The sequence below is a fragment of the Chrysemys picta genome, chromosome 5, assembly GCF_011386835.1.
Source record: "Chrysemys picta bellii isolate R12L10 chromosome 5, ASM1138683v2, whole genome shotgun sequence".
Lineage (NCBI taxonomy): Eukaryota > Metazoa > Chordata > Testudines > Emydidae > Chrysemys > Chrysemys picta.
Window position 1 is genome coordinate 28,122,476 of NC_088795.1, and position 27,651 is coordinate 28,150,126.

Here is a 27,651-nt window from a genome sequence, read left to right on the forward strand (position 1 = left end):
ACTTCATCTTCTTTTCATCCCCCACCACCCCCAAACCAAACACAAATGTTTCTCTTTTAGTGAAAGGCATCTTTATTTATAAATTGTTTCTATTAAAGGCAATGAGACAAAATCAAGTTCTTGCTTCCTGTTCAAAATCACTCCATCTACCTTTGTCATAGTTTTGTTCAAATCCAATTTGACACACAATGTGGCTTTTGGGATAAACCTTTACCACTGTCAATGCTTTTGCAGCTGCTGCTAATAGACAAAAGAAAAAGTACTTAAAGATTCCCAGTTTCATCTGCTGCTCCTATTCTGGATATATGTATTTCTAGTCTTCTTCTTTATGACAGCAAATCGCATCATGAGAGAACAGCTCCCAACCTCAGCCATAGCAAAACAAGTTCATATTTGTGCAAGATATGAGTGCTATGCGACAGTGCACACTCTTAATTGTTCCACCACTCCTTGTTGACATTTTAAAGTCAAAATCCAAAACACAAAACAATGTAGTTTGTTTTCCTTTATAAGGTATGAAGACAGCCGAATAAGCGTTTTTTGGGAGGCAGATTTTGGCTTTTTTTGTTACATTAACTCCATTCTTACTTGCCTCTTTTTCTTAGAAGACTCTGGCAGCCTTTGGAGGACCTGGAATGTGACTTTATGCAGATTACAACCTGAGCTACAACTCTCCCAGCTCCGAATAAAAGGGAATGGAGTGCTGGGTCTTAAAACGAGAGAGTTGTTTCTCAGCTTTCAGCCACCTCAGGCAGTGAGGTCATATTCTGTCCTCCAAAGATTGTTCTGTCCTCCAGTGAAAAAAAAAAGCTGTCACATCATTATACTTTAGTTTAAACTCTCCTTTCAGTTACAGTGGTGCAACCCTACTGACGTCAGGATTGTACCATTTTAACTGATAAGAAAATTTGGATCTGTATTTGTAAAGCAGGAAAAAAACATTATGAAGAGGTCAACTTACTACAAACATTAAAAACAAAAACAACTCTCCCCCCAAACAAATACAAAACCATCAAGAGGTCAATTTTCTCTAAACATTAAAAACAAACAAATAAAAAAAAACAGTCACTGTCTTTATTTGTGTGTTATCTGTACAAATTAGATTGCAAACTCCCTTGGTGGAGACCTTGTTAAAACCTTATATCTGTGAAGTGTCATTCACACCTTGGATATTCTATCTATATTAAGGTTGTATACTGCCACCCATCACAGTAATATGTGAGTGCCTTCCATTTAAAATCAATAGCAACAGTGAAGTCCCTAGTAGACTTCATGATGTCTCTGAATCATCTCCTTTTTCAGGGTCTGCTTGGGGTTCAGTTTTTGTTTTGATTTTTTTGAAAAATGACTAATTTCCTCTTTTTTATGTTTTGGGTAGTGGAGGTTTAGGAGTCAAAGGGGTGGAAGTGTTGTGAGTGTCATTCTTATAGCTGGAAATCTTTTTTTTAAATATTTTTTTAAAAGATCAGTAATTTATTCTTCTGTAATCGATTTAAAAAATGAAACATGGGATCAGACAGCATGGGTTGAACATGCTTTTCCTTGTCAGCATAGACCAAGATGTGTTAAAATCACTTTAGACATACAGTATTTACTAGGTTGGGTTCCAACTGGGGCCTTGTCTACAGTGGAAAACTAGCCATTGTCCTGAAGCCATTTTTACAAAATAGTCTTAAAACCTGTAAAACCCCAGTAATGTGGTTGTGCTAGCTAGGGCTGGTTCCTGTGGGGAAGGGTGAGGGAGAACTTTAAAAAAAAAAAGATAATCTTGAATATTTTTCAGCCAGGCTCTGTCTACAAGGATAGAGTATGAACCCATTTTATAGATCTTTCTAAAACAGAGTTAATTACCTGGCTATATGGGCCTTCATGGCTCTGCCTATCTACATCCTACAATACAAGCGCTAAACGTTATAGGATGACATATAGGATAGCATAACCAAATGTTGTATGTAAATCTCCTCCCCTCATGTTCTCTGGCTGCCTTAACATATCTGTTAATATGATTGTTAAACAATAAGACAATAATAATAATAAATAATAATAATAATAATAATAATAATAATTGATACAAAATGACAACTGCTCTAAATCCGCTCCATGGCTGAGGCTATGGGTGAGGAGCTCCTCACAGCCCCTGGGCTGGTCTGTAAAACTCCTGGCACCGTATCGATCTCTGGACAGGAAGAGCTGAGTTTGTCTGCAAAGCCCTCTATGGATTCCTAGCCAGGTATTCATAATAAACAGCAGCAGGCGCAGACTGAAACCGCACGGGCACGGAGTGAAACCCGATCGTCCCCGCGGCACTGCCAGCCCGGGAGCTCACGGGACGGGAGGAACCCCGGATAAGCAGCTACTTTTCTGCAACCTCTCTAGCGCTGCTACTGTGTATCTGCGCGGGTGCTGCTGCCTCCGCAGCTCCTCCTCCCGGGTCTCTGGGTGTCGCTGGGCCGGGTGTCTCCAGAGGAGGGCCTTGCCCGGATGTACTATACACTGACTCATAATCCAATCGACACAGCAGCGGCAGGCAGCGAGACACACACACAGAGCCCAGCTCCCGCTTCGCTCTCCGCCTCCCCTCCCCGACAGCAGCGGCGGGGCTGGCCGGGCCCTGGAACGCGCGTAGCCCCCTCCCCGGCCGCCGCCGCGCGCACCCCGAGGCGCCAGGGACGGGCACTTGCTCCTGGGCTGCCCCTGCTGCCTGCCTCCTCCTCCCCCCCGCCCAGCCCTGGCCGCCGGCTGCTGCAGCCGCACCGCCCCAGGTCCCCGCTGCTCCCGCGTGTCCCTCCCCGGCCGCTGGATAGAGACGCAGGCAGCTTCCCTGAGCAGCACCCAGAGCGCTGCTCTCCTCCTGGCAGGAACATGGGTAAGTCACCTTCTCCCTCCCCCCGCGGTCTAGCGCGGCTCCAGGCAGCTGTCCCCCAAAGTTATCGCCTTATTACGCGTCTGCCTCTGCCCCCGCCCTCTCTGGCATTGCTCTGCAGCACCAGGCAGGAGGGACGGGGCCATGATGCCGAAACAAGTCCGCTGCTCCTGTTCCCATCCCCCTTCCCCGTCCGCTTCCCCCCTCCGTGGCTTCTGTGCGGCTCCCTGTTTTGCATCCTCTCCCCCGTCGCACTGTCCCTTTTCCTCCAAGGCCGGCCCCTTGCTTCCCTCCTCCCTCTGTGTCGGACGGGCAGGAGGAGGAGGAGGAGGAGGAAGACGACTTCATGCAACTTCCTCAGTAGCTCTGTCGTCTTCCCTGACGGCCGTGGAGGCTCAGGGTGCAGATTGCTTTTGCAAGGGCTGTGTATGCTCTGAAGGGGAGGGGGGGGGGGGGGGATGTCTCCACCCAGCCACGGGGTAAAGAGCACAGCTGTGGCCACGAGGAGTGTAAAACCAGAGACAGGTCCATGAAATAGACAGGCAGGGACTTGCTCCGTGCTGGACTAGCGGGGTGTTTACAGGGTGTGTTGTTACTGGGCTGAACTCCGTATCTTGGTCACTTAGGGGCTGGGAACAAGGGTGAGACAGCAGGAAGCTGAACGTAGTAATGGCACCTTATTTCTGAACTTAAAATAGCGGGTTTCCTCCTCCTCTAAAATCACAGTGCAAAGTTTCTGTAGGCTCCTGTGATATTGTCAGTTAATCCATCAGGCTGGCCTTAGGTAGGCTGAATGTCAATTTAATAAACCGAATGTACTCCTCAAATATAATTTGTTTTACAGTATTTGAATACAGATTTCTTAAGTGGAAATCAAATTCTGTAAGTATTAAAGGAGATTTGGAGCAAGCGGCTATATAGGTCATTCAGCAGACTACATTTCCCCCCACTTTTGTTTCTGTAATAGACAGGTGGGATAATACATTACAAAGATTACTTGATGTTCCATTCTCACCTATGGTGTTCCTCTGCATACTTTTTGGAACCCCAAAGATCTTCATATTAGCCCCACCCCACTAGTTTTAAGTCACCATGTGTCTAGTGAAGAACTGCAGTCGTATTATCTGTCTGTTAACTCCCAAAGCTTGTAGGCTGATGGAGACCTCCAAAGAAAACCCACACTGATCTAGAAAGCAGTGCTGCCTTATGGCCCAATGGTGTGAGTGCTGAGGACACTGGATCTCCTTGGAGGACAGGAATTGAGGACAGTGGACCTCTGCCAGAGAGGCAATGATACTGTAGTCTAATACAGTGGCTCTCAACTGGTGGTCCGGGGCCACCTTGGGGGGCCATGAACAGGTTTCAGGAGATCCGCCACGCAGGGCCAGCATTAGACTCACTTGGGCCCAAGGCAGAAAGCTGGAGCCGCACCGCATGGGGCTGAAGCCAAAGGCTGAGCAATGTAGCTTTGCACGGACCCCAGTGGCATGGGGCCCCAGGCAATTGCCCTGCTTGCTACCCCTAATGCCAGCCCTGGCTTTTATATGCCAAAAAACAGTTGTTGTGGCACAGGTGGGCCGTAGAGATTTTATAGCATGTTGGGTGGGCCTCAGAAAGAAAAAGGTTGAGAACCCCTGGTCTAATAGTCTAAACATAGGATAAGGAGTCAGCAATTCCTGAATTCATAATCCTAGATTTGACACTGGACTCCTGCTGCTGCCTTAGATAAGTCACTGGTTTCTTTTGAGACCATATAAATCTTTTGCCTTTTACTAAACAAAGATTTCCATGGATAGAAACTACCTCTATACCTTAGTTTCCCTGTCTGTAAAATGGGGATAATGCTTACTTACCTTTCAGGGCTGTTGTGAAGATTATTTCACTTTTATAAAGTGCTTGGAAAAGGAAAAAGCCTATGTAACTGTTAAATATAATTCTTTTCTCAGAGGCAGGTACTAAACCTCTGCCTGGACATTGTGGTAGGGTTCTGGATGTTTCATTTAGCTTAGATGAAAGGCCAACTCCTTGACTATTTACTAGGTGATTTTTAATTACACTGATCACAAAAGTAGGAATATTTATCCCAGTGTCACAATCAAATTGCTAGTGCAGAATGAATGCTGCATTCTACTCTAGAAAATGCTCCATTCCAGTTGTGGGTGAGTTTGTAAATTGCTTGTGGAATCTTTCTAGCCAAAGCTTGTTGCATAATTATGACATTGTTAGCAGTGATAAGACGATCAAAAGGGATTCCCTTCAGAATCCATCAAGGATGCTCCTTACTTGTCCAAAGGAGTTACTGTTGAGCAACAAAAGGAACCCGCTTCACTTATTTTTCCCACCCCGCCACACATCTGGATCTGATTCTGCTGCCTTTCAGGTCAATGGCAAATTTATAACCTCCTCTACAGCAGCTCGTGTTGTTCTGAGGAGCCAGTGATCAAGATGAAGAACAGGAGTACTTGTGGCACCTTAGAGACTAACAAATTTATTAGAGCATAAGCTTTCGTGGACTACAGCCCACTTCTTCGGGATGTCCACGAAAGCTTATGCTCTAATAAATTTGTTAGTCTCTAAGGTGCCACAAGTACTCCTGTTCTTCTTTTTGCGGATACAGACTAACACGGCTGCTACTCTGAAACCAGTGACCAAGATGGAAATCAAAATTGCGTATCCCCCCAGGTTAGCCAGCTAGCTGTTTTCTGTTACGTTTTTAGAGCAAATGATGACTTTGGATGTTTAGGGTCTCATGATTAAGCTCACAAAATCAATATAATAGCTTCCCCGGCTCAATTCCAGTGTGCTCTCCTTTTTTTATTTGTGCATTGTGTAACTGTTGGAAATCCTCAGAAAGTAAGTATTGAGGATGACTTTTTGCAGCACTAGATCTCTTCCTCAAGCTTTTATTAACTTGGTAAATCATACTTGAGAATCAAGTATTTGTGGCACTGAGTACTAAATCTGTTTTATGATTAAACATACTGAATATTCTACACTTAATAAGCAGGTCAGAATGGGATTAGTAGATTCATACACTAATGATGTAAAATGGAAGCCCTGGAAAACATTCATATTCCAATCAAATGATTTGTGCCATTAAAGAGATTCATATGTACATGTGAGGCTGTGGGAACTCTGCTGTTAGAATGCCTTTCCTATCTCAGACGCACCAACTGATTATTCCTCTGTAGTCATTGTCTTGGAAATGATTTGCTTCTGTAGGTTTGAATTAATACTTGCCCTTCCCAAAATTGTGCTTTTGTCCTTTGGATTTATATTTAAAATTATTAATTCAGACATTACTTTAAAAATGTTCGATTTTTAGCATTAAGCATTCCTTTTGCATGCTAGGTTTCTTTAACTGTTCTTGGAAGTACAGCACTTTGAGTACTTTGGATGACACTCACTGCTATTGTTTTCTGTGCCTTTTCTAATGAACATTACTTGTGCATTTTTACCATAGTATCTCTGGTTTGAAAGGAATTTTGTACCCAACTGTTTAAAGATTCATCTCTTTGTCTTATCCCCTGCAGTGCAACTTTATGTAGTATCTATCTTGCATAGAGACTGTCTGCTAAAAGACTTTATTATAAAACATTATATGGTATTTTATATGGGTACAATTTATTTTTATCATATATATTAATTTCTACCTGCAGATTAGATGTTCTGGATTGTAGACTTCAGCTGCGAGTGGGGGTCTGCATCTAAATTTCTTAAGTCTTTCTACACCACTCAAAACAATAGTATCTGTATGCCCTTAAAAAACATGCACACAAAACATCAATTCTCCTATCTAGATGTCTGGCTTAATTACAGTATTGCTCATGTATCTGTTCTCATTTTGTTACCTACCCTAATCCAATGCTAAAGAGAGACCTTGGTGAATAGAGATTTACATTGCCAATATCAGGGCCCAGTTCTTCCCTGCGTAGTCTGTACTCATTAATTCAGTGTGTGTGTTTCCTTGCAAAAATGTACAATGTGCTAAATATGTTCAGGAAGTGTCAGGCTTCGGGTCAGCCTGGTGGTTGAGCTATAACATATGAGATCCAGATTGTGGATGGCACAGATTGGCAAAGATACAGTCCCTGTTTTCAAGAGGTTGGTTTCATGAATGCTTCCTTCTGTTCATCCTTTAGAGGGAGCTGAAGTGTGTTTCAGGTGAGCCTGTATGCAGTGTGACTTTGGGGAAGAAGGTGAATGGGACAAACTTCTTTTTTTTCTTTTTAAAGTCTAATATAGTGGCAGGAGGGTGGAAGTAGATTAAAATATTCTTCCATCCTGAGAAGGTTCTTTTTACTACTCCTCTCAATACGTGCACATGTTATAGTGGAACATGGAGGACTTTGCTCTGGTGATAATTGATGTTGCCAGATTGGAAAACCAAAATATTTGTATTGCACTCATAATAGAGCTAAGAGGGTTAGCAACCAACCTCTTCTACAGCTGCCATGGATTTAACTCCACAGGTAAGATGACTATGATCGGTATCCCCCTCCTTCCGTAAAACAAACATTATTTTACATTAATAGTTAAGAGAAGTGTTCATAATTCACCACTAATTAACCAACTTTACTCAAGAAAGGTTGAAAACTTGTGTATAGGATTCCCCGGCTAGACTCAAAATACACTGAAGAATTAGAGGGGGAAAATCCTCATGTCTTATTTATTTTGCTTTTCTGGTTTATTTTCTTTACTTTTTTCTATGATGTTCCCAAGTCCCTCTTGTCTTCATAATTATACTCATTCATTTCTTCCATCTACTTTTCCTAGTTCTCCCCCTATATGCACTTCCCCCAAGGAGGTTTTGTTCTTTTCTATTTTTGTTTCTCTTCTTGGTAGCATGCTCATTTCCATTATTACTGCTTTGTTTTCTTCAGCTTTCATCTGTTCTTGTGCTCCCTTTTTTTCTCTCCCAGATTTTATTTCAATTTTTTAGATAGACACACATTCCTTGCTGACTTCTTCTTAAACCAGCAGTAGCGAAGAAGTAAGGATCGCATGATATGCTATTGCCACCCTTACTTCTGTGCTGCTGCCTTCAGAGCTGGGTGGCCGGACAGTGGCAGCTGCTGACTGAGGGCCCAGATCTGCGGGCAGAAGTAAGGGTGGCAATACCATACCATGCCATCCTTAGTTCTGCGCTGCTGCTGGTGGCAGCTCTCCATTCAGACCTGGACGCCTGGCCTAAAGCCGCTGCTCTCCAGCTGCCCAGCTCTGAAGGCAGCACCGCCACCAGCAGCAGTGCAGAAGTAAGGGTAGCAGTACCACAACCCACCCTACAACTACCTTGCAACCGCACCCCCACAACTCTTTTTTGGGTCAGGACCCCCTACAATTACAACACCATGAAATTTCAGATTTAAATAGCTGAAATCATGAAATTTATTTTAAAAATCCTATTAACTTGAAATTGACCAAAATGGACCATGAATACTGTAGGGCCCTAATGATAAGGTAGAGTTTAAAAAAAAAAATGGAGTTACACTCTATGGAAAGTTGAACTTCAGAGTTCTCCTTTTGGACCAAAAGGAGTTGATCTGTTTCACAGAATTTACAAGTGCCATAGATTTGCCCATTGGAACTTGTAAACACTGTAAAACAAATGGCTGTAGTTGAAGGAGGCTTCAAAGCTTTAAAGACATCCTATAAAATCTGTGAGCCAAGTAGCTCTGGTTTAGGGAACTTTTAAGATATACATAAACACTGGTGATCTTGTAAAAATCCTTAAGACAAATAGCTGTGGTTCAAACTAGATTATAAGCTTGGCAGATACCCAGAAGATCTGGTTAAATTCATAAACCAAGTAATCCTGATTCATACTACTCCAGTCTGGACAGAGGACTCTAGTTCAAGCTACTTCTAAGATCTGCTGGCAAAGCCTGGATATATTGTCAACTTCACCATTGGGGTCCAGTTGAAGAAATGTGAAAGGTGTGCAGACAAAGAAAGCATACCTTGCATGTCTCAGACTTGAATCCCTTTGCAGACGCCATTGTTTGTAATCCCTGCAGTGAAATGGATAGGAACCAAAGAAACTGTAAAGGAGTATCTGAACATCCAACTCTCAAAGTGTATCACCAATAATTTATTTTGGAGGCATCAGAAGTGACTGTTACAGTTAAAATTGAATTGAGATTTGCACTTAAAAGTAGTATTAAAATCCCTCTATTTCCCAGTTTCCTAGTCTCCAAATTTGGCACAAGAACTCTTCATATAGCAATTAAATTTTCAGTGAATATCGAGGAAAATATTTGCTAACTTTTGTAGAGGAAACATTTAAAAATGCCCCATTTTTGAGACTGACCTGTTTTCCTCATATTTCTGTGTAACCACAGTCCTCGCAAGCTCCAAATTTCTCCGACACAGTCTAACAATAGCTTCAACATAGGCCAATTCTGAAGGTTTATTAAAATACAGAGACTTATTTCCCTGGTTAGAGATAACGTAATTGAGATTCACAAGATCTGCCAATGAAAACTGTTCTGGTCCATCTGCTACTTCCATTTCCTGACACAGCCAGTCTGCCTTCCTGACGAACTGTGTCACTTTGAAGAAAAATTAAAATTTTTGAGTTTTCATTTCCATTATTGGTTGAAGTTTTTCTATTGGCTCCGGGTCAGATTCAGCAAATAACTTAAATACATGCTTAAATTCAGTTAAGTCTTAAAGTATGTGCTTTGTTGAATTGTGGCTTCTATCTTTGACTCACCAGTTTTTTCCTGCACATATCTGGGAACGAGGTTGCCCAGCAGGGAGTATGAAATTGAAATAAGAGAGAGGTGGCTTTGGGGGATGAGCATCAGAGCATGGATGTATTGGAGGGAACAGCTAGAGGGAAAGGGATATGGGAGATAATAACATTTGAGCTGGATTTTGAGGAGACAGGTGGGATTTATCAGAGTTGCTTGGAGACCTGAGAGGAACAACAGGCTTATGTATGGGGACAAAGGATCTCGGAGGATGAGAGCTCAATATCTCTGCTCAGGCATGGGAACGTGAAAGGCTCCCCTGGCAGGAGATGTGGTGTTAACCCAAAGCCGATGAAGTTTTTTTGTTTGATTTGAAGATTATGGTGGAATTGTTTATTTTATAAATAATTATGATAGTGTGTTGTCATGATAGTTCAGCAAAACTTGAAAAAGACTAAAAATTCTGAAACGTAAAACTTCATTAGTTAAGGTTGTGAATGAATATACGTATAACCACATTTGATATATATTCGCACGCCATATCTGGAACAAACAGAACCTAATTAGAATATTGTACATACAACAAAAAACTCCTAAATATTTGAAAGTCAGGGAACTCAGAGATCAGGTTTCACAAACAACCTTCACTCTTCTTTGCTTTCACACCTTATCCCTGACCACACAAGATCTGTCCCTAAGATTCCCTTACAACCACATACCATGCCTCTTCTACATCTGCATTTCCAGTATAAGTCTTATACTCCACTGTCTTGTTGCACCGTCTACATACTAATATTGGAACTAATACATAAGAGCCACCAATCCATAAACAGACCCTCCTCCAATTCCTTTTCTCTTTTATTAACCATCTGCACCTACAATACCTACCTGTCAGAATAACCAGTTACATCAAAATAGTTGTCCCTCTCCCACCCCATATTCCTTAGAGTAAAGAGACCCCTATTTTCACATCTTACACTTCACATACAGTTTGGAGACAACACTTTTTCCTATCCACCATTCCATTATCTGCCACAGTGAAACTACCTCATCTGCCCTCCATAACCAGACTGAAAACTGTACTGGACTCAGGACCTGTAGAATTACATAGTAATTAGGGACAGATTCTGCGACAGACTCAGTTGAAACTGAGCAGGAAACTGCAAATTCTGAAGTCTCTTAACAGTTAGGTTAGCCAAAACAACAGCAAAATAAATACAAGCAAGAATTAATTGAGCAAGTAAAAAAAAAAAAAGACATCTTCCCTTCCCATTCTTCAGCCTCTTTCTTTCGGAGCTCCCCCCTACCTCCCCCAACACATTTAAACTCCACGGTCTACCTATGCCACATCTGTTTTTCTGCATATAAAAGCCAGGGCCAGTGTTAGGGGGTAGCAAGCAGGGAAATTGCCTGGGGCCCCATTCCACAGAGGGCCCCGCGAAGCTAAGTTGCTTAGGCTATGGCTTCAGCCCCTGGTGGCGGAGCTTGGGGCCCCAGGCTTCAGCCCCATGCGGTGTGGCTTCAGCTTTCTGCTCTGGGCCCTAGCAAGTCTAATGCCGGCCCTGCTTGGCGGACCCCTTGAAACCTGCTCGCGGCCCCCTGGTTAAAAACCACTGTGTTAGATGAAAAGGAATGTTTTGTCATGCAGGCATGTCATGTGTGTTCTACTTTCCAGCTGCCACCAGTTCCTGTTGAGGGCATGTCTCGAGGTGCTTCTTGTCTCTATGACAAGGGCAGCACCTGATTATCAGCTTCTGATCTGTCACATTACAAGTCACAGGGAATATTTTAAATTAGTGGGGAAACAGAGTTTCTAACCTTAGAAATGAACTAAAGCATGTCTGTCATGGCTAGCTGCACCTCTGACCCGGTCTGTGGTCTCTCTGAGTTCACCCCCAGTGGTGTTAGCTTATTCCCTTACCTTTTCTGTGGCGTGGAATCCTGCAATTCTCCCATTCTTATACCATGTCCCAGGCTACAGCACACTGTGGGTCGACTATGCTTCCCCGGTAGGCCCAACTGGCTTCAGCACCTACAAGTTTTCTCTTCGGGAGCTGTGACCAGTGGTTTATAAATACAGTGACCCAAAGTAGTTTTCTTAAACCAATGTGGTGTTTAAACTTAACACTAGGAACAAAGAATAAGAGAAAAGGGGATTTAAAACAATAAAAGGGCTAAGTGCATGTCTATCTTTCCTAAAGCTTACCGCCCCACCCTGGAAGTTTAGGAAGATCTAACTTCTCCAGATCCCCAATCTCATTTCTGTGTCTGTGGCAGTCTGTTCTCTGGGAACAGCTCCCTCACACCTCTGGACAGAGAGTTCCTGTTTAACTGTTTCAAGTCCATTTGATCAGTTGGCTCCCAGTACTGGGAAAACAAGTCTTGTAATTTGGCTGGCACCTGAAAGTAGCATCTTTGCAGCTTAAAGTTCAGGCATTGGCTATTATGACCCCTGACAATTTTACTGGGAGAGGGCTTTGTCTGGGGTCATTGTGTTGCTCTCCTCTCAGTTCCCCAAAAAGCTTTGCTTTAAACTAAACCAACTTATGCACATACTGTTGAAAACATTCCAGTAATCCAAAATACCCATACAGGAACTATCCCAATAACCAGGGCACACCCAATACTCAAATTATTACAAATCAGCACCACATCCTTCACAATGTATTTATAAAAAATGCTCCATTCCTATTATGTGCTATAAAGAACAAATAAAGATTCAATTAATATCCGGGCCCCATTGTGTTAGGCACTGTACATATTTATTAGAAGACATATCCCATAGAGCTTACAGTAGAGTTTAAGAGAAGACAGTGAATGTGACCAAGGGGAGAGAAGTGGGAAGGAGGTTGAGGGCAACAGTGACAAGATTATGCACTAAGAGGCCAACAGTGTCCCAAACCGCTGCCTCTTTTTCTTAGATAACCGCCGCATATTACTATATTTTTCCATTCCGATGTGGGGAGCTGATTATAAGGTCAGGGTGTAATTCTACCACCATTGCCATAAAGCTGCAAAGTACTATGGCTCTGACTGTACTTATAATAATAATATTATCAGGGCCAGCTCTAGGTTTTTTGCTGCCCCAAGCAAAAAATTTTTTGGCTGCCCCCCACCCCAGCCCTGGGCTCTCCCCCTCCCCCACCATCCTGCCACCCTAGCCCTGGGTCACTGGTAACTCGCTCCCAGGGCGGGGTCATTCAGCAGGAATTTTGGATGTGTACAGAACACAGACAGAATTGGTTCCCATATGGTTACAGAACTGCAGTAAAGTGGAACAATTTTCAGCTTGTGTGACTGGAGGATATCTGGATGCATATTATAAGACTATCCTACATAAATGAGAAAAAGTTGAGGTGCCTTTATTATTCTTTTGTTCCATTCTTTGTTTCTATGGGGAATGCACTATCACGGTCTTCCTTTTAAACAAATACAACTAAAACTTAAAAAAAAAAAAAGCATGGCTGTTGAAAATAGCAATTCTAGTCCTAATAACCGCTGGGAAGCATTTCTTGCTCAATTTATTCTACTTTTTCTACAGCAAGTTACAGTGGATCAGTATATTTGATTTAGGGGAAATGAAGTAACAGCTGCCCAAATTGAGCTTTAGCACTCCTGAATTTTGAGGGTGTTCAAATCTGGAAGGCAGGTGCTAGATTCCCTTTCTGAATATTAGCGATATCTGGAAAGGAAAAGTCAATTTCTGTTTCCATGGATCAGAAGTGGAAATACTCCTAAGTGACTGGTACTGTATCTAAAGCTGCCCAAGTCCAGAGCCTCCCCTCCCTTACTTTTCATTTTAAATTCTAGTGGGATCCACATACCTCCTTTGCTAGGCTTCAGATAGAGAGGTGCACTGTCCATTTAGTCCTCCCAATTCCTTCTTTGGGGGAGAGCCCAGGGCTGGGGCGGCAGGAGGTGTGGGTGGGGGGGGAAGAGCCCAGGGCTGGGGCGGCATGGGGTGCGGGCCAGAGCTGGGGCGGCAGGGGGCGAGGGGGGGAGAGCCCAGGGCTGGGGTGGCAGAGGGTGCAGGTGGGGGGCAGAGCTGGGGCAGCAGGGGGTGTGGGCGGGGGAGAGTCCAGGGCTGGGGCAATACACGGGTGCGGGGGAGCCCAGGGGGGGGGGGGCAGGAAAAAACCTAGAGCTGGCTCTGTTCCTACCATTCACAGCAAGCTGCAGATTTCAGTTCCATAGTCCTTTCTCCCACCCTTTCCTGTTGCTCGTGGCCAAGGGAATGCTGGGAAATGTAGTTCTTTCCCTGCTCCAGGGCTGGCTCCATAGGCAGGGAGCTAACCAAGGAACTACAGCTCCCATGCTGTATTCTTGCGCCTCTGCAAATTTGCCGCCCCAAGCAACTGCTTGCTTTGCTGGTGCCTAGAGCCGGCCCTGAATATTATTATTCTATGAGTGCCTAGGAGCTCTAGATGAGATTGGAGCTCCAGTGGGGTAGGCTCTTCACATACACAGGGCTCTGATCCTGCAAAAAGCTCAGTTTTTTTATTATTAGTTCATAGCTTTAGATTGGAGTAGCACCCAAAATACACTTTCCGAATACACAGAAGAAGATAGCCCCTTCCCCAAACAGAGTACTGTACTCGCATTCTCCGAAACAGAGACCACAGTCATAACTATTTCACATAGAGGATGTGGGGAAGCTGGCATGTGCATAGTGTATCTTTTCATTGTTAATTTCATACATTTGAAAAATGGCTGAAATACTTGTATAACTATGTCTACTTTATTGTGGCGGCTTCACAGTGTTGTGAATGTGACCAGAGTCAAAGATGTCCAGAGTCAAGCTTATTTAACAGCCTGCCTTGATTTTTCACTCTGCTCTTTTCCTTTTAAAATTTTTCTTTTCTCTTACCTTTCCCCTCTTATTAACTCTTCCCTGTTTCTCCTGTTCCTTCATATCTCCAGCTCCATTCCTCATGGCCCAGTGTTCTCCTTTTAGGTTCTCCCCACGTTCTACCTCCTCCCAATGGTCTTTCTATCCCCCTCCTCCCAGATGTCTCCCACTCTCTTTTCTTTCCCTACGTCTACCCCCTCTTTCCTTCTCAGGGTTCCCTGCCTCATTTCTGTACGTGGGTTTCCCACTTCTCATTCTACCTTTAACCCCTTAATGTCTGACCCCTCTCTTTCCCTGCAGTCTCCTCTTTATCTTCACCTGAATTTTTTTCAGTTTTCAAAAGCTGACAAGAAACCAAGATTTTCTGATTTGAAATGAAATTAAAAATGTTATTTCATTTTGTCAGCAAAACCCAGAAATCTTCCCCCAACTCTAACCAATATTAAATCATGCTTCAGTTTTGCCTCCTTGGATTAACCTAATATACTAATATATCAGGTAGGAATATGTGAGGATATACTCTGTATGAAAATAACTACAACATCAGGCCCCAGTCTAACAGTTGATACTACATTGCAGACCCTTATGGCCACATGGAGCACCCCCTGAGTTCCACTGAAGTAACTGGGATTTTGCCCATACTGACTTAGTTGGAGGAACAGAGCCTTACATTGCATTGTATTGATGATATTATGCAAAATGCTACATCTCTAGTTCCTTCCAAGATATAGCTCAGAACTGTGGAATCTTTTGGTCACAATAATGAAAATATGGACACTGGGTCAATTTTGACCATCAGAAGCATATTATTGTTGTTAAATTTATTTATTGATAAGTGAAGGAAGCTAATCAAAATCAGTATAGTACAGGAAATAGTGTCAGATTAAGATTAATCATAACATGATATTAAAAAACAAAACAAACAAAAACCCAAACCAAAAAACAAATCAGAGGTTCCCTAGAGTTCAATGGGAAGTTTTGCTTAAAAACTGATGGAATGATATGGTCTATAGCAATTTGCTATATCTAAGAAGAAACCAATTTAACATAGAAAAATAGTCAGATTGTTAGAAGATATCCTGGAAAAGGAAAGAGGCGGCATTGTGTCAAATTTTTAATATACACACAGTGACCTTTGTTCTATCTTGTAGTGGCATAAGGAGAAGGAAAAATCATGTTTTCAGGAGTCAGTGTTTCAGCGTCCCTTTTCATGTCCCTGTAGATAGTGGCTTTTGATGTCTGATAATAGAAAGGTCACATATTCCCGCAAGGTTTCAGGGACCTCTCTCCAGGGTGTACCTATTCTTAATATTTCCAACAACACATATCTAAAGAATGTAGATATAAGACTCCGAAGGCAGGAGACTTTGATTAGGGCAAAAAGTGACTCAGTCCACTTAATTAGAATACATTTTCATCCTCAAAGTTATCTGATATACTTATCTGTCTTTCCCAAGACAACAGAAGGGGGAGGCGGGGGGGCGGAAAGCATGCTCAGAAGCATTGAAAGAGTTCTTCTTTGATTTTACATTTCGGTCATAAATTTGAGTTCAGCACACATGTCCAATATGAAACAGATGGTTGGATAGACAAATGCCCTAGATATTAGATAACAAAGCACTTTATGTTAACAAGGGGTGGGTCTGTTTTTTTTTTTTAATATAATTGTAATTAAATAGGCCTATTGATATACATCTATGGATGTGAGTTGTACTATTGTTCTAGCATGTTTTGGTACTTCAAATTCTAGACAGCTTGCAGTAATTCAAAGACAACATATTTTAGGAACCATGTAAGCTAAAATTGCCAACCTTTCCAAGGTCACAAATGGAAACCTACATAATTAAAAAAAAAAAAATTGGCTGCACAAAGAGAACTAGTTAATTTCTTGAAGACTGTTATGGGCTGTATGTTTCATAAATTGATCATTTTTTGGCAGCTTCTCTGAAACACACTGCTGTTTGACCTATATTATTTTTTAATACTGTTTCTCAAAATTTATTCTCTTTAAAAGGACCTTTAGCAAATGTGTCTTGAAATCAGAGGTATGTTGATGAGTCTTTGTTCAGATTAGGTTTAGGCTGAGCTTGGAGTTACAGATTTAATGACTAGGTGAAAAGTTTGGTATCAGGTTTGACAACTGGAAATCTTGTAAGCTGTTCTTATGAGATTTTTGCATTAATGCCAGAAATATTGAAAAAGCAGCCAATCTCTTAAGATTTTGGCCACATCTGAAGTGGAACTAGAAAAATAAACAAACAAAAAACCAACCAGGCCTCCTCTGGTTTTGGCCATAACCTGGAAACAAAATGTGAGGTAGGTCTTGTTTTTGAATCCCTGTCCTAGAAATTCAAAGGTATTCAGATTATGAGAGGTTCTGGCTTTTGTCTTTCTCAGAATTTTATATTGTTTTTAGGTAAATAATAGTAGTGCTTAAAAATAAAATCTGAGTGGGATCTCAATGGCATCTAAGCACTTATTTAACTTTAAATATATTAATAGTGACTGTGACGGGTTGGATCACAGAAACCCCCTTGGGAGCTGCCACCCGATGTGCAAAGACTACCCCTGCTTCTGTTTTCCCTGCCAGCTCAGGACCCCAGCACCCGGTCTTGCTGAGCCAGACACTCCTGTTTGGCTCCACACACAGATCCAGGGTCTGAATCTCCTGTCCCAAAGCTGCAAGTTTACCTGAAAACAGCTCGCAGTAGTGCGCTTGTCTTTAGCACTCAGATGCCCAACTCCCAATGGGGTCTAAACCCAAATAAATCCGTTTTGCCCTGCATAAAGCTTATGCAGGGCAAACTCATAAATTGTTCGCCCTCTATAACACTGATAGAGAGATATGCACAGTTGTTTGCTCCCCCAGGTATTAATACATACTCTGAGTAAATTACTAAATAAAAAGTGATTTTATTAAATACAGACAGTAGGATTTAAGTGGTTCAAAGTAGTAACAGACAGAACAAAGTAAGTCACAAGCAAAATAAAACAAAATGCGCAGATCTATGCCTAAACAAACTAAATACAGATAATCTCACCCTCAGAGATGTTTCAGTAAGTTTTTCTCAGACTGGACACCTTCCAGGCCTGGGCACAATTCTTTCCCCTGGTACAGCTCAGGTGGTAGCTAGGGGATTCTTCATGATGGCTTCCTCCCCTCTCTGTTCTCTTCCCCCCTTTATATATCTTTTGCATAAGGCGGGAACTCTTTGTCTCTCTGGGTTTCCACCCCCCCTCACTGGAAAAGCACCAGGTTAAAGATGGATTCCAGTTCAGGTGACATGATCACATGTCACTGCAAGACTTCATTACTCACTTGCCAGCACACACATATACAGGGAGACTCACAGGTAAATACAGCCATCTGCAGACAATGGGAGTCATCAAGATTCCAAACCATCATTAATGGTCCACACTTTCCATAATTACAATAGGCCCTCAGAGTTACATTTTATATTTCTAGTTTTAGATACAAGAGTGGTACATTTATACAAATCAGATGATCACACTCAGTAGATTATAAGCTTTGTAATGATACCTTACAAGAGACCTTTTGCATGAGGCATATCCCAGTTACTTACATTCACCTATTACCGTATTTTCTCTAAAACTGTCTCAGTTACATTATATTGACTTATCAAGTTTTTATAAAACCATATAGACTGCACAACGTCACAGTGACTTCAGAGAAATTACTCATGTGCTTAAAATTAAGGATGTGCTCAGGTGTTCTGCTGGATCCATGACCAAGACCTGTGTTTAAGCCTTTGGTATCCTGTATTTCCCCTTTGAAGGCCTGAACTCCTGTTTTGGCAGTTATGTGAAGGAGAAACTGACTCGAAGCAATTGCTTTAAAATTTAAAAGTGACAAATATACGATCAACTGAATTTTAAACCATTTTGCCTAAAATATTATTTATAATATTTAAATCTAGGTGATCTTCTGTAAGTGAAGGAGGACATCAGTTTTTTCTTTAAACATTAATTTAAATTGATTAAATTTAGCAATTAAATTAGTTTAATTTAGAAATATCAGTTAATCTTTAATACTGGATAAGAATCAGTTTCTTCCCAATGGCTGTTTACTGGAAACAGTACAATAGTTCCTGTTTAAAAATTTTCATTTTCTCTTTGCTGCAAGCTGCAATAGGTTCTAACTGAAGCTGGTTGCCAGAAGCACAAGATAATGCTGGTATTACTTCATATGTGTTATATAATTTAACTATATATAAACAGTGCAGACATTAAAGTATTACTTTAATGGTAAAGTGTACAATTTAATCTGCATTAACTGATGCACAAATTAAACATGCAAAAAAAGTCACACTTGCCTGTTCTTGGCATATAATATCGACCACATACAAAGGGATCCATTAACCTAGCTGTCAATTCATTGGCTGCATGTTGTCTTCACACAGAATTAAAGTTCTCTTCAACTAGTTCCCCAGTTCAAGAAGCAGATAGAATTTTAGAACCATATTTATTTGGCACAGACAACACACAGCATAGGTTTTTGATGGTCAAAGTTATGTGTTCATATTATAGCAAAGGGGTGCCACACTTCTATGACCCTGATCCTGCAAAGGGTTCCATGTGGGTGGCCTTTTATGCCTATACTAACCCTTTGCTAGATCAGGATTGTGGTTTGTGCACCAAATTCTGCTTGGTTACTTACAGCAGTACAACTCGATATTATATGCCAGTAAAGCTACCCTACCTTTATGCTAGTGGAAATAATTTAGCCTTTGTATGCTTCCATCGGAGGCATTCTTGCTGCGTGATCTAGAACAATCTGAGGGTAATATAAAAGTGTCAAACAGGAGGAGGTCCGATTGATTTGTCATGGAAGATCTCTAGTACTCAACACAGCTAATAAATAAAAGCCAAGCTTCTTTTGACACAGAGACGTTTATCTTTACTTACCTCTCTTTTTTGGAATAAAAATATACTGGTATATCAAATGCTTGTGCTTCATAATTTAAAACTTTTACATATTGCAGCACTTTAATGCTCTGAAGCCAGATCAGTTTTAAAAAGTTTATTTTGTCATATTTGAAAGAGCAGACAGCCCTCAACTAAAATTGCTTTCTGTTCATTAAACTGTCATAAAAAAACACCCACCCCCCAAAAAACCCCATCTAGATTATTTGAAGACTATTTCAGCATTTATGAAATGAAAGATAAATAACTGTTAACTCAGATTTGGTTCAAAGCCTATTTGCTGCTTCTAACTTACGCAAAAACAATGGGCCTGATTCCAGTCTCACTTCACTTTTGTTACTTCTGATTTACACCAGTATAAGGGTGATTAGAATCAGACCCCAATTCTCTGTTGCCCTGGATCACACTTAATCGTTTCGGTTCATGTAAAGTGAGTGCATAGTTGATGTAAAGTGAGTGCATAGTTGATGTAAAACACTAACCAAGTCAGAATGGTAGTGTTTTACAATCACATTGCCGTGGTGTAACTGACTACTCAAAGTGCAAGGTAGCGGAATAAAGCCCACAATGTTTTCATGATATTTGAGATGGATTGAACCAGTTTGGAAAAGTCTGGTTTCCAGATATTCACTACTGTTTAGTAGCATTAGGATTTATGGGCACCATCTTGAGTGCTACCAAAGACCCTCATTTCCCACTGAAGTAATTGAAAGTTGCAAGTGCTCTGAATGTCAGGGAATCAGTATCACCATGGAATCAGGCCTTGTATTCTTAAAAGCTGTGGTCTCTGCAGTGCATCAAACACATAGGTGAGTAGGGCTGACACTCCATACATTAGGGCGAAAGGGTACATGTAAAAAGAAGAACAGGAGTACTTGTGGCACCTTAGAGACTAACAAATTTATTAGAGCATAAGCTTTCCTGGACTACAGCCCACTTCTTCGGAGTCCACGAAAGCTTATGCTCTAATAAATTTGTTAGTCTCTAAGGTGCCACAAGTACTCCTGTTCTTCTTTTTGCGGATACAGACTAACACGGCTGCTACTCTGAAACCTGTCAGGGTACATGTACTTACTGTGGGTGACAGACACACAAACAGGACACTATTATATAGATGATATAGTACTGATCTCTACCATACATAGAACTTTCCTCTTTACAATGCTTTATAAACATTAAATCAGTTCTCAAAACACCTTCTGAGGCAAGTGAACAAAATATTATCCCCATTTTACATATGGGGTACCTGAGGGAGAGGGATTAAAGAGACCAAGCCAAATTTAACCCAAAATTTAGGTCTTGTAAAGACAAAGTTTTTACAAAATATCAGAACAATACAGACAATTAAAATAATAAACAAGAGATTTTTGTAAATGCAAAAAACTGAAATCACCCCCTGCAGTATTTGCAATTTAAAGGACTGCAGCCTCCTGTTAGCACAGAAGAACCATAAAAAGAAATTGACAGAAACAAAAGTGTAAATTGACTATTTTTTATTGTCTTAAACTTTGACGTGCACAAAAACAAACAGCATAACTAGGGAAGTGTACACTCTTAATGTTTTAATAACCTACTCTAAGGTGTTATCAGTTCCATAGTTAAGGAAATTCGCTTTTAAGATTTCAGTTTTTAACCTGAAACTGCCTCTTTAAGTGGCTTGCTGAACATGCTGGAGAAGTCCAAGTCTGAGCCAGAATCGAAAATAGGAGTTTGGCTCCCATTCCTATGTTCAGACGACAACTCTCTAATTGCCTAAAAATGTGAAGGTATCTGCTAATTTTTATAGTTATTTTATTATATGCATATTACCTAACACCTGGGATGTTTTTAACCTGTTTTCATAGGAATTTGGGGACTTGCTAAAGGTTAATCGGCTTTGTTTATAAACAGTTTACAGCCATCACCTCTGTGTGATACAAACATTCCATGCCATCTGTGTCATGTACCTCATTGTCTCATATGATATTTTGACTGTAGATTCTTACCATAAAGCCTACAGTTAAAAATCTGTTGTAACCTCTTCTTCCAAATTTTAAGTTGTGCTAAAGCTTTTTTTAGCTCTGTCTAGTAGGATACGTGACATATTCCAAGTTACCAGTCTGTCTGAGATGCTTCCTTTGGCTAAGAAATGTCTTCTCAGGCAAGTGTATGTATGGAGATATTAATGCATCATGCTGATATTTGAAAGTGTGAACTTCATTGTAACTTTCTGTGTTTATTTTTCATCTGATGACTATAATGTAGAGAATGCTCTCTGAGCTCCTGTTCTGCTCATCATGGCTTCCCATGGGATCATAGGGTTTGAGCCAGAGGACTTGTTAATGTTAAGAATCTTCCATCACAGTCAACAGAATTTGCTATTCCCCAATGGCAAGGTATTAGCTTCCATGTTTTTTTTAATCTAATTGTCCTTTCCTGTACATGAATTTCAGTAGCAGTGGAGAATGACCTTGAGCAAATGCAGGACAAGAATCTCATAATAATAAAAATAAATATATTTAAAGTAACCAGGGGATAAAATTCTTGATTTTTAGATGCACAATGGATTCTTCTTATAGTAAAGCACTGGGGATTTTCTCTCTCAACCCTAAACTTACTACAAATTTAACTGGAACAGAATAATGTCTACTTTGTAAAATAGCCCTTGCTCCTACTCACCACCGCAGGAGTGGTAGCAGAACACATGCAACTACAGGTGTGGGGCTTGTGGAAGTGTATATGTTTGATTCTCCACTATTATGCACCTTGTATACTCATTTGGCTCTATGCAAAGTGGATGTCAAGCACTATCTTTCCAGAGTGGTAGAGTTTGCACTCACTTTGCACAGGTGACTGTACAAGGTAGTGGAAAATCTAGCCCTAAATCTTCAACTCCCAATAATAGAAGCAATAGCAAGACTAGCTCGTCACCTCTTCATCCTGTGCCAAGATCACGTTTATGAAAACCAGAACAGATAAGCTCCTATTCCTTCCCTCCGAAGAGCACATTCAGCAAGTCTGACCTTGTCTACAGTGGAGATTTACCCCAGTTAGAGCCACTGATGCTTGTAGGAATAGGCAAACCTATAGACTGCAATTGGAACAGGTACAGTTTGTCAATTCCAAAAGTAAGCTGTATCATTGTTTAGAACAGTTTTGCCCTGTCTATACTGAGGGGAGACTAGAGTTTGTGGTCTTTATTTTAAAGTGTAAACTGATTGCCAATTAACTCACATTAACAGAATTGTAAACGCTAGTGTGAACCACAACGTTTTCTCTGGGACTCTAGGCTGAGCTCTAGGGTAACTCACAAAATTTTGTGTCCTGAACAAATGTTTGTTGAGTATCTAGGCTAGCATTTACAATTGTGCTAGCAAACATGAGTTAATTGTGCCCTGTTTTCACTTGGGTTAAATGATTGCCAATCTCTAGTTTAGACACACTCTAGCAGTTTACTTCTGGATAGCTGCAAGGTGGTTGAAATCCCATGTATTCAAGGCCTGAGAGGCAAGATTTCCCCTTATCCCATTCCCTCACAGGGAAATAGAAATTTCTGCTCAACTAGAGAGGATAACAGAGAATAACAACAATTGCCTTTGAATACAGCATTTAGCACTACCGGTGAAAGATAACTGCAGTACTCCAACAGGATTAGCACAGTGGATCCTGAAGAGTTACTTTGAATATAAGGGGACTGAAAGTCCATTGAAATGCAAGCATTTTGAGATTTTTCATTATGCACTATCAATGGCGTTTTACTGGCCCATATCCCCAAAGATATGTAGGCACCTGAATACTTTTGGGAATCTGGGCCAGTATAACCAAGTTTCTTTCTTTCTCTGTGTACATTTTTTGAATTACTGTAACTCTCTAGTCACAAGTGAGGAATTTGTGCACTGAAAAAGAATAGGAGAATTATCAGTCTGGATATATGAAGTGCCCAGCCTCAAATCTGACATCATTATCAGTGCTTCTTGAGAAGTTGCTTTATAATGGAGCTATGGATGATCTATCCTCAACTGCAGTTGGGAACTTTAAATCATCAGCTATTAAATACCAAATTATTCATCATTGTGGCCATACATACATATTTTAAATGATGCATATCTGGGGAGAGGGAAGATTCTAGACTACTTGTGCTTGTAGTCCAATATTAATGGATTTTTAATATTTTCTGATACATTTTACTTTAAGGATCAATATCTGACTGCATTAATTAGCATTACCTCAACCACCTTCAGTGAGATGCTTTTATGAATTAATTCAATTGGAAGGAATATTAAGATCTCACCAATGCAATTTTTTCCTTCTTATATGCAGCTGCTGGAAGTAAATGGATCACAGCATGCAACAACGCTGCATTGACTTATGCCTGCTGAAACAGAAGCATCCTCTTCTTTTCCCAGAGATTCATCAGACCTTTAACATGTCAAGAGTAGTTATAATTGACATTAGCGTCTGCCCCATACTATGCAAGAGTCCATCTTTTTATTCAAATCGTGTCTTATAAGCTCTCTATTGTAATATGTGACAACTTCTAAGGTTCTCCCTTCCTTCCATTTTCAGTGCACCAGTTATAACTGAGAACAGAAGTTTTGAGAAAAATGAGAAAATTAAAGTTTGTAGGAGGGATTCTTCCCCAACTGCGGCTCCTTTATGCCACTCCAGCAGCATATAGGGGTTGTGAAAGCCCCACAGCGGCACTGGGTAGGGCTGCGGTAAACAGCTTTATAAATCTCTCTCAAGCCCTGGTGCAGAGGGCATATGAGGGGTGGGGCTAGAGACCTGTTGGGGTAGTCTTCAAAGTACTAATTGCTACGAAGATTTCTATGCTGCTCTGGGTGGTGGAGTAGCACATAGGCAGTTCCTAGGAGTCTGATGTAAATTAAAGTAGTCCCTCGGTTCTTACGTACTGTTTAGCCCAACCCTCACTCCCATACACACAGAAAATCATCTGTTGGAAGTTCTTTAATCCTTGGATAGTTTATCCAGCTGGGGGTATAAATTAGAACCCAAGCTCTGATTTTACTCTGGCTGGAACCTGCCCATTTTGCAGTGAGTGATTTTTGTCTACGTCCTCAAGTGTCGATAGTCCTCCAATGCCCTTCCCACAATTCTTCCTGAAAGACAGCAAGTTCTTGCACAAGTGACAGGGGAAAGACACGTAGAGTGTCTTAGCACAAAGAGCCATGAGACAGGCGACCAGGCACACATGGGCCAGTACAGAAACAGTAAGGACACAATCATTTCTTACATTTCCCATATCAGAAATATACCAGTTACCAATCTAGTCCAACACAGATAGGGGTTTGCTGTGGAACACTTGCACCCAACCTAGGCTAATCCAGGTGCCAATCACTTGGGCTAACTGCAGTGTAGAGAGAGCCTAATTTATGGTATGGGCTGCAACAGCCCCTGTGACAGTCCAGAATTGGGCTTACGGTCACCTTTTGTCCTCCCCCTTCTGGACTGTGCATTCTATGATCAGCACAGAAGCTCAGCCCTAACTATACAAAGGATTGTCAATAGATTAGTAACATCCCTTTTTGGGGTAGTCTACAGAGAAATGTACTGGCATGATTATACCTGTATAACGATATTGTCCTACTTATATCAATATAACTATTCGTATTCATGAATTAGAGTGCCCTGATCCTGCAAACACTTATGTATCATTCAATATTTTCATTAATGACTTGGATAATGGAGTGAAGAGTATGCTTATAACATTTGCAGATGACACCAAGATGGGTGGTGTTACTAGCACTTTGGAGGACAGGATTAGAATTCAAAACAACCTGGACAAATTGCAGAATTGATCTGAAATCAACAAGATGAAATGCAACAAAAGACATGCAGAGTACTATGCTTAAGAAGGAGAAATCAAATGCATAAATATGAAACGGGGAATAACTGCTGAAAAGGATCTGGGTGTTGTAGTGGATCACAAATTGAATGAGCCAATAATGTGATGCAGTTGCAAAAAAGGCTAGTATTCTGGAGTGTATTAACAGGAGTGTCATATGTAAGACAGGAAGAAATTCTGCTCTGCACGGCACTGGAGAGTCCTCAGCTGTACTACACCTCTACCTCGATATAAGATTGTCCTCGGGCGGGGGGAGTGGGGGGAGGGACAAAGGGAGCAGCTACCCCGGGGCCAGCGATTTAAAAGGGCCTGGGGCTCAGGATGCCGTTGCTGCGGTAGCTGACCCCCTAGGCCCGCCCCTTCCGCCCGAGGCCTTGCCCCCTGGCCCCGTACCAGTAAGTATCCTGAGTTACTTTCACCCCTGTCCACGTTTCCCGAAATATGTGCCCAGAACTGGACACAATATTCCAGCTGAAGCCTTATCAGTGCTGACTAGAGTCGAAGAATGACTTCTCATTTTGACTTACAACACTCCTGCTAATACATCCCAGAATGATGTTTGCTTTTTTTGCAACAAAATTTTATTGTTGACTCATATTTAGTTGGTGATCCACTATAACCTCCAGATCCTTTTGCTGCAATACTGATTCCTAGGCAGTCATTTCCCATTTTTTATTTGTGGACTTGATTGTTTCTTCCTGAGTGGAGCACTTTGCATTTGTCCTTAGGTTTGTTCTTGAGGGTGAGGTTTTTAACTTTTTGTTTTTTAAATATGTAAAAGTATAGTTTTCTTTTATGGGGTTGTATTTTTTTTTCCTGTTTGATTTGTCAGATTTTCCTCCTCCAAAATAATACCATAAAATACATTTGCAATGGTTGTATACTTCATCATCTTATTCATTCAAACATTCATCCAAAGTGGTCTTCAGTAATGCTCGAGTCCTGCAGCGTTGGGATTATGATTTACCCTGCTGTTCATGTGGACTGAAAAGTGGTGTCTGAAAACATCAGTGTCCCGTTTATTGCACTGTCATATAATTCTAAGTAAATAAAATTCTAAATGCATCCTAAAGGTTAATGATCACTTAGAATTTCAGTAATTATACAGGATACCAGAGACTTTTTTGGTTTAAAAGTATGATTACTATGGAACGTTTAGAGGACCATTTTAATTCCATCATCTGATTAGACTGCAGCCTTGATTCAGTTTTGTATGTAAGCTTGGTAGAATTCTTATCCTCAGGAGAGCATCTAAGTTGATCATAACAATACAGTATATTCATGCTGATGCTGTATGTCCTATGCATTCCTAAGTGAGAACAAATAACTGGATTAATAGATACATCTTTTTAGTGATCAATATTTGCCAAAGATGGACAATTAATCTCTGTAACACCAGATTTGAAAGGTATTTGTAATAATTCTAGAGTTTGGTTTTTTGCCCTAAAAGCGTCTAGATTTGTGATACTGAGACTTGACAGGAATTTTAAACATCCCAAGCCAGTTGTAAATGACTCAGACACTGCCCACACGGTACAAACTTGTTGGACTGGGGTGACAGTATTCAGTACTGTCACTGCTAAACTGAAGGACTGATGGCATCAGATGAACAGGTGTGGTCTTATTAGCCAAGAACTCGTAACATACAGGGTTGACTTATATTCCTTCATACCCTTCATTGCTGCCAGAGAACTTTATCTCCCTTTTCTCCAGGCATTAGGAGATTGTCACTTTTCCATCAGCCCTTCCTTGATTAAAGGAAACTGTTGAATTGCAGATTGTAAAAAATGTGTTTCAGTAGATGGAAAAGCAATTCTGATATTCCGTTGTCTTTGCATTCCCTCTGTTCCTTGATTAGAAATATTTCACTCAAAGTAAGTTTGTAAACAAATATACACAAATTTAATCATCATTACCATAGATCACATGAATATGGCAACTAAAGGATCTTTGTGATTCTAATACACATTTCTAATTGTCATAACACTTTTTCCTCTAGAAGCAAAAGCATTAGTACAAGTTGCAAATGATTTCCATTATGATCTCCTGTTTTCAGGCACTCATGGATTTCTAAAAAGATATTTCTTTGGGGCTGAAACTTTCCATGCTTAGTCTCAGCCCACAGGTACATTTTTCTTATTGAAAATTTGAGATACCTGGGTAAGCTTTTTGCTTATCAGAAAAATATTTTTCCATTAATTTTTTAGACAGGAGAATAGCAGAACTACAAAATTTTGACAGATGAAACTTTGCATGCACACAAATAATCTGCAATTAGGACTAGTGCTTGTGCCAGGTTTGATGGGGGAAGTTAAAAAATAAGAAATTAAATACAAATGAAAAATCACATCAGAGAAAGCTGCATGAGCAGCTGCTAGGATTTTAACAGTCTGATGAAAACCTGTCGCCTTTGTGACATCACTGCAGTCTCTGTGCATGTTTCAGTGAAAATCTT

At 40.9% G+C, this 27,651-nt stretch overlaps 1 protein-coding gene and 1 long non-coding RNA gene across 10 annotated transcripts in view; one reads left to right on the forward strand and one right to left on the reverse strand.

Moving 5' to 3' along the window:
• The first annotated feature begins 2,485 nt into the window (after positions 1-2,485).
• RAP1GDS1 (Rap1 GTPase-GDP dissociation stimulator 1) overlaps positions 2,486-27,651 on the forward strand; it is a 157,266-nt gene continuing 132,100 nt past the window's right edge. For 7 of the 9 annotated variants that reach the window (XM_065596165.1, XM_005278489.4, XM_005278491.4 and 4 more), the window contains exon 1: positions 2,488-2,866. Coding sequence is in view for 6 of the 9 variants with exons in the window: in XM_005278489.4 (XP_005278546.2) it covers positions 2,863-2,866 (4 nt within the window). In the remaining 3 variants the exon portion in view is untranslated. Of the gene's footprint in view, positions 2,867-27,651 lie in introns of all 9 variants that reach the window. The other 2 variants (XM_042859989.2, XM_042859990.2) reach the window with 2 other exon arrangements.
• LOC135983570 (uncharacterized) lies at positions 10,401-13,794 on the reverse strand. Its single transcript, XR_010601262.1, has 2 exons — positions 13,719-13,794; positions 10,401-11,685 (listed from the first exon to the last, which is right to left on the reverse strand). It is a non-coding gene; the product is annotated as an uncharacterized LOC135983570 (long non-coding RNA).